General features: G+C 37.6%; 1 protein-coding gene across 1 annotated transcript in view; it reads left to right on the top strand.

Moving 5' to 3' along the window:
• The window catches only part of LOC126366674 (cardioacceleratory peptide receptor), a 219904-nt gene extending 211686 nt beyond the window's left edge, over positions 1 to 8218 (top strand). The window contains exons 9-12 of the mRNA XM_050009878.1: positions 2673 to 2774; positions 3602 to 3782; positions 4491 to 4635; positions 5470 to 8218. Coding sequence (XP_049865835.1) covers positions 2673 to 2774; positions 3602 to 3782; positions 4491 to 4635; positions 5470 to 5562 — 521 coding nt within the window. The 3' untranslated portion in view covers positions 5563 to 8218. The remainder of the gene's footprint in view (positions 1 to 2672; positions 2775 to 3601; positions 3783 to 4490; positions 4636 to 5469) is intronic.
• Positions 8219 to 11641: the final 3423 nt, after the last annotated feature.

The following is an 11641-nucleotide window of genomic DNA, read 5'->3' on the forward strand; positions in this document are numbered from 1 at the left end:
CCTCTGAATAGTACTGACAGTTACTGCTGCCCTCTGTCAAGTTCCAGGTTACAGTCCCTATGACTTGCCTCTTTCGTCATGCATTGCCGTACCGATGGCTTCCATCTCCGCCTCTGCAACCATTGAGGTCTTCACCCTTATCCCTGGGCAAGAGTTCTACGTTATACCCAGTAGGTATGGGTGATGACAGATGCGCGTGTACGATGACGTCAACGCGGTTTTTGATATGAAGTGTCCGGAGTGTGTTTATGGTTAAAATAAATTCAGCCAACCTTACACGCTGGGAAATATCAAATGGGTAATCTCTCAAAAATAATCAGAAAATTGCACTTTAACGTACATGCGTGTATAATGTTATTTCATAATAACATACATACATACATACATAAACTCACGCCCGTAATCCCAAATGGGGTGGGCAGAGCCACAAGTAATCAAAGACAACTTGCAGCCACTGTTGATACGAAGTCCTAAGATGGATATGATGAACCTTATGGTGATAAGGGATCAGCCTATCGCCCATAACATTAGTCCATCATGTTAGAGGACATAGGCTAAATAAGATAAGATAAGATAATTAATATAGACAGATTTAGGGCAAGGGGTCATAGAGAAATGGTGTGGGTCCAATTAAAATTAACGAAATTTGGATTTGTTTGTTATTATTTTGCATAGTAATAAGCATGAGGATCTTCTTCTATCGTTTGGCTTCTGAGGTGGATTACCAACCTCATCAACCTTGGTCTCAGGGTTACTATTGAGTCGCCAAAGGCTCTTGACATGGCTCATGTAACGATTACTTACATCAGTAAGTAGTTACCGGGACCAACGGCTTAATGTGCCTTCCAGAGCACGGATTATTTTCAGACAATCAGGTGATCAGTCTGTAATGTCCTAAGCAAACTAGGGATCACAAAGTGATTTATGTGATGTGTCTTCACTGGGATTCGTACCCGGGACCTCCGGATCATGAGCCCAACGCTCCACCACTGGACCACGCGATAGCATGACGATGGTATTACAGTTTGTTTAACAACGGTATGACGTAATACATAAATGTTATGTAACTAGACGTCGAAGTACTTTACTTTTGCAAAGTAAAATTCTAAATTCACGCTGTCTCAACCAGCATCAAAGCCATAAAATACATTTCTCCCGCTCAAATATCAAAAATTATGTAAATTAAGTCAAGAAACCATTCACCCAAGGTGCCAAGCAGTCTGTTTCTTGTTTCGAGTGTTTCATGTTTCGAGGCTAAGTGGCTGTGTTCATTGTCAGCGCTCTATTTACATATTCCCCTCTAAACAAAACGATTCTCCTCTTAATTATGAGGTAGGTACTTAAATGTTTCTCAGAAGTTGCTTTTGTTTTGGTATTTTGACTGTTGAATTAAAGAAGGAAGAGGGAAAGAAGATAGGTAGTACCTATAACATAACATAAACAGTCTATACACGTCCCACTGCCGGGCACAGGCCTCCCCTCAATCAACTGGAAGGGGTATGGAGCATACTCCACCACGCTGCTCTACTGCGGGTTGGTGGAGGTGTTTGGGCCCGAGACTAACGGCTTAGCGTGCCTTCCGAAGCAAGGAACCATCTTCCTTTTTCGGAAAATCAGGTGATTCAAGCCTGTGATGTCTTTACCAAACAAAGGGCAGTCTCGACAATGTTCCCATCGGGAATCGAGCCCGGACCTCCAGATGGTGAGCCCAATGCTCTTACCACTAGACTGCGGCGTTTTGCATTACCTACTTCTAAATTGGACGTATAGGTAAGTAGAGAAAGGTACAAGGATGTATGATAAACGATCCTAGCGCTCCGATTACTGTAATCAATCAGCTTGTGACAGCTCAGATTCTTCTCATTCGGCGCCTAATTATCGATATCGGCCAGTCTCGATTTTCTTGCGGTCTTCTCATTCAATGCCCTGAACCGAAGTTATCACCCGTCTAAACACCACTTTGGCTTTTTTGTGACTTGTTGTAGATTTGCCGCATGTGGCATTAACTATTTGACCAGACAATGGGATCGGTGAGGGCTCTCATCATCATCCTAATCAGTTGGAAATCGTCTACTGCTGGATTTTATTTTTTTTAAAGAACGTCTAGGGCCCTGTGCCGAGGTTTTTCTTGCAGCTTCTTTTCCCCGGCTATACAGGTTGTGAGAAGCTGCAGTAGTTTTAGGCGGATGAGACGTTCGTTATGTAAAAATTGACGATTCAAAGTGTAACTATGTTACCTACTGAATAAAGATATTTTTGAATTTGAATTTGAATATAGTTCTCCCCAAGACTCACCATAATGACCGGCCTCTGCTGCCCGCACTCAGAATCGTGGGCTACAATTTTCTGTTCTATACTTTTGCGATGAAAAATTCCACTTGATATTAACTCAGAATCATGGTCTGAATCATCCCCCTCAGTATTCGTCACGGTGTCACTAACACCCATACCTACTTGTATGGCTACCTGTATCTACTTGGACGAGGTAAGGGATGATTCAGCTCATTATTCTGAGTTAATATCAAGTGGAATTTTCCATCGCAAAAGTATAGAATTGAAAATATTAAAAAAAAAACATGAATTTTGCGACTGAAAATTCCACTGGACTTAATCATCCCTCTTAGTATTTGTTACGATGTCACTAACAGCCTGTATAACTTGTCGTTTTCCAGGTCAAATAGAATGTGACCCTGACTCCAGGAGGGCAAGCTCCCGCGGTCTCATCCCCAGGGCGAAGATAAAGAGCGTCAAGATGACTTTCGTCATTGTTTTTGGTAAGCATAATTGGCACAGTTGGGTCGACGATTTATGCTCAAATAATATTTAACTTCTTGGCCGGACAAATGGGTAACGCTGAGAGCTTTAATAAGAACCTCTTTAATCGCATATCAGCATGGAGTAGATTAAGATCTAAAACTGACGAAATCTTATTGAATTGCTTATTGCGTTTTTGTTGCTTTTTTTGTAGAAAAATAAAATTACAATACACAATATCCAAAATTGGGGCCAAGGATCTGAATATTTATAGATTTTGTTTATTTCATCTTATTATTTATCTTCAAAAGAGCATATCTTGACGACTATATCCGAATTGGGGTAGTCAGAGGCACAACCATCACAAGATGAACTAAGTAACCAGCATACGGTGTTAGTAAAAACAGCTTTAAAAAAATAACTCATTGGTGCAAATCCAGTACTGGGGTTCGACACAGCACTCCCCGTTTGAGAATCAAGCCTTAGAATCACATGACCTCAGTGGCTCTAATCCACAGTTATTCAGAAATTGAGATCTAAATTGTATATAATATAGGGTGTTAGTAACATCGTAACGAATACTGAGGGGGATGATTCAGAACATGATTCTGAGTTAATATCAAATGGAATTTTTCGTCGCAAAAGTATAGAACAGAAAATAATTTAAAAATCTAAAATTTTCATTTACCCTGTAAAAACATTTTCTAGTAAATCCGTGATAGTAGTTTCACATTTTCGAACCCCGTCTTGGGCTCTAAACCACTGAATTCGACTTTCTTGTTTGGTTACTACACCCGGTGATGGTACGAGTATGTTATGTTAACATTTTGATCTTTTAACTTTTCAGTATTCATCCTCTGCTGGTCACCGTACATAGTCTTCGACCTGCTGCAGGTGTATGACCATATTCCACCGACGCAGACCAACGTTGCTATAGCAACCCTTATCCAGAGCTTGGCACCTCTGAACTCTGCAGCAAACCCATTGATATGCTGCATGTTCTCTCCTCACATCTACACGAGTTTGAGGCAAGTTGTCATTAACAATATCAACGAGCTAAAGCCTTCGTAGTCTAGTGGTTAGACCGTTAGACTCACAATCTGCAGGTCCCGGGTTTGAATCCCGTGGGGACATATCACGAAAATCACTTTGTGAGCCCTGCTTTGGTTATTGCAGGCTGATCACCTGATTGTTATACGTAGTCGTTACATGAGCATGTCAGGGGACTTCGGCGGCTCAAAATATAACCCTGACACTAAGGTTGATGGGGTTGGTAATACACCTCACAACCCACAAGATAGAAGAAGAATATGTTCTTTTAAATTGGAGATGTCTTAGAAAAGATTCAGAACTATCTACTCTGAACCGGCTTGTGTGTGTGAAACGCTTGATGGATGTTGAGGAAGCATGAGAAGTGTGTCAAGATCGAAGCAAATGGAATTTCATAATCTCTGCTTACTCCGGTGGGCAATAGGCGTATTCTTTTAAATTGGAGATGTCCTTAGAAAAGATTCAGAATTATCTACTCTGAACTGGCTTGCGAGTGTGAAATGATTGATGAATGTGGAGGACGCAAGAGAAGTGTGTAAGGATCGAGGCAAATGAAATTCTATAGCCTCTGCTTACTCAGGTGGGAAATAGGCGTGGGTTTATGTATGTTTGTATATTCTTTTGATTCGTGTTATGTTTGGGAAGAAATATTGTATCTTATTTAATATATTCTCTTTTGTTTCCAGGCGTGTGCCTCCGTACCGGTGGCTGTGGTGGGGTCGTCGGCGCAAGCGCCACGGGCGCGGCACGCTGCGCTCCCGCTCAGACTCCACCGCCAACTCGGATCTGCTCAGCTCCACGCATGCGAAACGCTCGCATTCAGTTGCCACGGTAATATTAACACAACATGAGCTTACGACTATATCCCAATAGTATCCCTCTGACTTTACAATTACGTTCGATATATGTACCTGAGTCATGAGCAATATAATGTACCAACTTTAGGACACTGGTGCTAATTCCTGTAAACACCATCTAATTTTATTTTAAGTTATATCTGTCATTTTCTTATCCACCGAAAAGGAAAGGGATGGGTAATCGACAAGCATAAAATTTATGGAACACACGTCAATTTTAAGCACAAATCTAAAACAACCATCTAAAAATTTTACATTGGCCAATAACCCGACAGAATTATGTTGAGACTACACGTCAAACGGTTTGCATAACAGCAAATTACTTTTTTAATGCCGGGTTATTCATTCATTTACAGTAAAGTAGTTTGTGCCACCTCCGGAAAATCTACAATAAGTCACGTCATCATCATAATGCTTTTTTACACTTGTTTTACTTTTGCAGTCCACTCCATCGGTAAAATTTCAAGTCACCCATATTCCACCCACAGGTTGGCACCATAATCTATTTAATTAGATTTATTTTATATTTCATAGTTTTGTTTCCTTGATTTTCCATCTAGTACCATTTATTTTCAATTATTAACTATTGCTTGTCCTTCTTTGTGATCTGAAACCGTAGCCAATTTGGTAAGGAATGGTGGGAGAATTTCCACTGAGCTTAAGAAGTATGTACTAACCACACTACAGAAGAAGACGAGATTAAGTCTTCTTCTTCTGTTGATGATAGTTTGTTTTTTGTTTATATATTTTGACAGTTTAAATGACTACGAACATTTTATTGTTTCTATATAAGTATTTATTTTTCCAGATACTAAACAGGACGCAGAGCAGTAGTATGTCTCGTGTGAAGCCCGACCCACGCCGCACGCAACTGCTAGTGTTAATATCTTCCAGGGACTGACAACAACCAATCACAGAGCCCGTCCGTGACGTGATGCTCTAGCGTCAACCAATGCCGTGCGCTTGCCGCAAGCCACGGACACGGACTTATGTGAATGCATTGTATGATTAAAAATGAGAACCGAAATGTTGAAAGAGTGATTTATTGTGCGACTATATGTATATAATATGATATAAGAGTATTTATATAGAGTTTGTTATCGGTTAAATATTTTCATGTAATTTCGGTGGCGCATTTTTTTATGCTCTCTCAAGTGTTATCTACAAAAAAACATAATATTATCATTCCATTTGATCAACGAAAAGGTAGGTAATAATAAAATCTAATGCGCATTGTAGTACTGTCTGTCGCTTTGCCTTTAAAAATATACACATACACATAACATCGTGTCTATTTCCCGATGGGGTAGGCAGAGACCACGGAATTCCACTTACTATGATCCTAATCGACCAGTTTTGCTTCTCCCACTGTCATCATAGACTTCAAGCGTGCTCACCGTCTTAGAGTACTCCTGGATTTGGCCTTTCTTTTAAACATCCTGGTACTGAACTCTTCCAACCCTTACACCCGTATCATAAACATCTTCTTTCACTCATTCTCTCTACATGTCCGAATCATAAGAGTACCCCTTTCTCAATTCTTGTTACACTTTCTTTCACACCACCGAAAAATCAGCCACCGAAGTTACTTACAGAAGCACAAAATAAAAAATAACTGTAGTGCCTCTGTAAGTAAGTAGGTACTTAATTTTAGTGGCCCACATTTTTATAAGCGACAGTAATTTTCGCATACCTTTTTGTTATTTAAATCGAATGGTCTATTGGGCCGTCTTGTAGCCAATATTTTGGAAAGACATGCAATAAAAAATACGCCACCGAAATTCGCTTATTTTATGTAAAAAGTTAAACGGTTAGGAATTTTCAGGAGCTTGTATCTTGCATTTTAAAGATGTTATTGGAAATAATTTTAAGTAAAGTCTTCCTTGCTTAGGCATAAATTATTTTATTACTTTGACTTGTTATGCCGCTCTCTTGCTTTGTCGATTAAGGTACCTCTGTACTTACATGTAGAATGTCTGATAAGCTATTTACATGTTAAAACAGTGCTATTAGCTGCCAAATGAGTTCGGTACAATAAGGCGGCGAAAAGGTAGTGCCAGTAGATAATGACCCCGATTCCTGCAGACACTTCCTAATTTTATTTTAAGTTATACCTGTCATTTTCTTATCCGCCGAAAAGGAAAGTGATGAATGATTGACGACTTAATTTTAAAATGAATGAATGAATAGCCCTAGCGAATGAAATAGGTATCTCGATGATATGCAATCCATTTGACGTATGCTCTTAACTTCTGTCGGATTATTGGCTAATATAACATTTTTAACGGTTTTTTTTCAATTTCTACATAAAATTGACCTCCATAAATGTGATGCCTGTTGATTATCTGGCTTTTTCCTTTTCGGCGGATAAGAAAATGGCAGGTAGGTATAATTTAAAATAAATTTAAATGGTGTGTATTGAAATCAGCTCCAGTAACCAGTCAATAGTGAAACTTATTCTTAGTAATTTAAGAACTTATATTTAATTTAAGTACCTAGCAGTCTAAGTGCTGAATTGTTTAATAATCTATGTTTTAAAAAGGAAAGTTGAAAAAGTGATAAAGATTGTTACCGACATCGAGTTTGAGTCAATATTTAGAACGCTAGTTCCCTTGTTGACTAAAATATAAAGCATTTGTATATTACCAAAGACTAATTTAAGTAATTAATAATTATCAATTTAAGTATTTAATACTTAATTTAAATTTTATAATCCTAATTATGTAAGAAATTGGATTAGTACCCGCATAGATAAGTTTATTTAATATTAGGTAAGTAAGTTATTATTTCGTAATATGATTACGGAAGCAGTATATAAAGCAAAGGTTGGTGGTAGGGCTGGCAGGGGAAGACCTAGAAGAACGTACATTGACCAAATTGGAGATGTCCTTAGAGGTTCAGTACGATCTACTCTGAACTGGCGTGCGTGTATGAATCGATTGATGAATGTGGAGGAAGCAAGAGAAGTGTGTCAGGATCGAAGCAAATGGAGTGTGTAAGTTATTTATAATAGATATAAAATATATGTATAGTGTAATATATACATATTATTCATTATTACCTTCTATAATAACTTATTAGATTTCTTAAATTTACTAAATAAGTTGTTATAAATGTAAAAATGTTGAAATCTGATTATAATTTACTACAATAATCTACTCAAGATACCTAAAAAACGGCAATACTGAAAACGTTGCTACCTATCTACTTGATATATTTTTACGTTATAATCTAGATAGGTAAATTTTTAAAGAGCGTAAAATTGTATGTGATCTATTAAATCAAATTTTATGCATTTTAAGCACTACTTTATTAAAATATTTAAATAGCTTGTGTTTTCTATTCCGTTTTTTCCTCAATATTCCTTATAATTTCAGACACTGCATATATTTTTAATTGCATTTTTACATGTACAGCAGCTAAGAAATGCTAGTAACCTAGCTATGTATTAAAGAGGCTTAGTACTTACGCAAATAATTGAAGTATTATCATATAGTTATTTTTATACTATTATAAACAAAAGATGTATTTAGAATATATTCAAAGAAATCATTAAATGTCTGTAATCGCATATTTTTTGTTTAAGTGATTATTTGCCCCAATTCCTGCAGACACATCCTAATTTTATTTTAAGTTATACCCGTCATTTTCTTATCCGCCGAAAAGAAAAGGGACGGATGATTGACAAATGTTAATTTTAAAACGAATGAATAACCGGGGCGAATAAATTAGGCATCTCGCTCATATGCAATCCATTTAACGTGTGCTGTCAACTTAATTCTGTCGGGTCATTGGGCAATATACAATTTATGAAAGGGTATTTTAAATGTTTGCCTAAAATTGACGTGTGTGCCATACATTTTATGTCTGTCGATTACCCGTCCACTGTCTTTTCGACGGATAAGAAAATGGGAAGTATAACTTTAAATAAACTTGTACTAGAATTAGCACCATTCAAGAAAAAAAAAAGAAATCCCGGCTAAAAACTCCTTCTACCCTCAGCTTAACAAAAAGTTCAGTCAACTCACACACGTCGCGCGCGTATTGTTGCAAGAACTTTAAAAATGTGACAAAAATTAGATAAAAGTCGGTTGAACCTAATAATCACGTCTAAAACAATATTGAAAAGTGCACCAGCAGCTTCCAGAGTACCTTGGGGTCTAAATAAAACAACTACGGAAGGATTCCTGTAAGTACTTTTTCTCTTAGTCTGTACTATCTTTTAGGGTAGATTTTCAAACACCGGTAGTCATATCCATCAACTTTAAAGCAATAATATCCTAGAATATTGGGTTCTTTTGCAAATATCCACTTATAACTTATGTAGGTCGCTTATAACTTACGTAATAAGCAGGATATTTGCAAAAAGTAAAAAGAAGTAGAATATTTTTGCATTCACTGTAATGATATTGACTTTCTGTGTTTGAAGAACTACCCTTTATCAATAAACGTTCGTTACCGTTATATGCCGTTCTCGGGAATGTATCCACTTGAATGTTCCCGGCAGTAAGAAGACGCAAAACTTATGTAAAAGTTTACGCAGTTATTATCATAATTAAAACACATAATAACGGGTTCTTACCGTCTTCAGTAGGTGTAGTAAAAAAGCTTAAAACGGCGTAATGTGGTGACAAAACGTGAGGACACAGTGAGTGCGGTTTGTCGTAGTGAGTTTGGTGCGAGATCAGATGGTTCCGAACACAAAGAAAGAGGGTAGACAGATATTTCTGCCCGTAGAAAATTATGGATCTACCTACTCCACTCCAATCTCATCAGTCATCCCGTGATCATGGCACTTGCAACAATGTCGAAATATCGGGAGTCTCATATCCCTATTTTGAACGCGGTAAGAACCCGTTATTATGTGTTTTAATTATGTAAATAGAGCTCTATTATTTAACCTTTAGGTAGATAAGATTCATTATCCTCGTAGCAGTATCAAACACATTGCGCCATCTAGTGGAGCGCGTACTGAACTTTCTTCACTCGACCCTCACTTCCTCTTATTAATTCCACTTCGTCACTAAGTTTCAGTTGCTAGTCGTAGAGATGGTAGATATGTCGCAGGGATATGATAAAAACGGGGACTTGATCAAATCACGGAAGATGTTAAAATAACAACACGATTTTATCTTTTCCCTAAACAAATCTAGTGAATTGAACAAATCCCTAATTTGGTTCAGTGAAATGACAAAAATAATTTTGCTTAGGTATTTTAAAGATTTATTTGGTAAGATATACCTACATAATTATGATAATCAGGTGTGTGTAATACAAGGAAATATTGATATAAAAAATCACCATTACTTAAAACAATATATTTTTTTGAAAGAATGAACAAACATACATACACATACATAAACTCACGCCCGTAATCCCTAGTGGGGTGGGCAGAGCCACAAGTAATCAAAGACAACTTGCAGCCACTGTTGATACGATGAACAAACATTTCTTTAAAAAATAAAAAATATTGATATGACTATTTGTAATAATCACTTATTAAAACATATTTTAACATCGTCCGTGATTTGATCAAATCCCTTAGGGAATTGATGAAATCCCCGTTTTTATCATATCCCTGCGACGGATACATCACAGACACAATAGCCGGTAATGCTTTTCAGGGTAGGCAGAGAGTCTTTTTGTAATATACTCACATACCTACATGCATAAGATCACGCCTATTTCCCGTTAAGAAAGGCAGAGGCCACTGAATTCCACTTAGATACATATCATGTACCCACTTTTGGACTCTGTCGCACTAACATATTTGACATTTAGTGAGACCCACAGTTCAGTTTGTCAAAAAAGTTAACGTGACATGGTATCAAAGTGTATACATATTAGTGCTCGTGACCGAACGATCCTGACACACCACTTTCGCTTGTTCCACTATCATCACAGAAAAATGTGTGGTATAAATAAGTCGAACAAAGAGAAAATTAAAATTAGGTAGGTACTTAATTCTTACTTTTTTTTCGCTCTGTGTTACGCATGGACGTGTATTGGTGCTCAGTTTCGAATTAACCCAATATTTTTGAAATATTGTGTACCTCTCTGATACAAGTTCGCTGGTTAAGTTAGAATATTCAATCAATCAATCGATCAATAATTCTTTATTGCACAAAAACTAAGTATCCAAAATCACCAAGCTTTCTGTTAGACCAGCATGATAGGTGAATTCCTTTATGTTCATCATAAATACTCCAGGATAACTTGTCAGCACATGTGTTGAATATTAATGGAGATACGTCTATAGGATACGTCTATTGCGATAGACTAAGTTCATCTCAATGCAGATGGGACATTTGCATCTTGTAACTGCTTATACTGCGAGGAGCTCGGTGGCGCAGCGGTAAACGCGCTCGGTCTGCGATTTTTGAAGTTAAGCAACTTTCGCAATGGCCGGTCATAGGATGGGTGACCACAAAAAAAAAGTTTTCATCTCGATCTCCTCCGTGCTTCGGAAGGCACGTTAAGCCGTTATCCTTAGTTTGGTTAGGATATTACAGGCTGATCACCTGATTGTCCGAAGTAAAATAATTCGTGCTTCGGAAGGCACGTTAAGCCGTTGGTCCCAGTTACTTCTATTTGAAAATGTTGAAAGCCCGTATGATTTAGTTTATGGTCTGCTTTCAGATTTACATGGGCGATGGCGGATCACTATAGGTAAGTAGTTACTTCGCGTTTGTGTGTGTGTGTCGCGTGCGTGTGCGTGTGTGTGAAGTACGGATTTAAACAAATCTTATTATCAGTGTCAACCATTGGCGGCCATTCCCATAGCAACAGTCCCTAAAATAAATACTTACAGTGTTACTACAAAACAAAGACTAAAAGAGAAACTATGTTTAAAATATAATCCGTATACGAAAGAAGTCCCGAAGGCTGCGGCGCTAATGTCGCAGATTGTGCATAGAATTATTATGACTTGTCAAGTTAGTTTCATTAAAATCCGCCGACTTCTTTTCTGGCGCGAAATA

This window comes from Pectinophora gossypiella, chromosome 5 (assembly GCF_024362695.1).
Source record: "Pectinophora gossypiella chromosome 5, ilPecGoss1.1, whole genome shotgun sequence".
Classification (NCBI taxonomy): domain Eukaryota; kingdom Metazoa; phylum Arthropoda; class Insecta; order Lepidoptera; family Gelechiidae; genus Pectinophora; species Pectinophora gossypiella.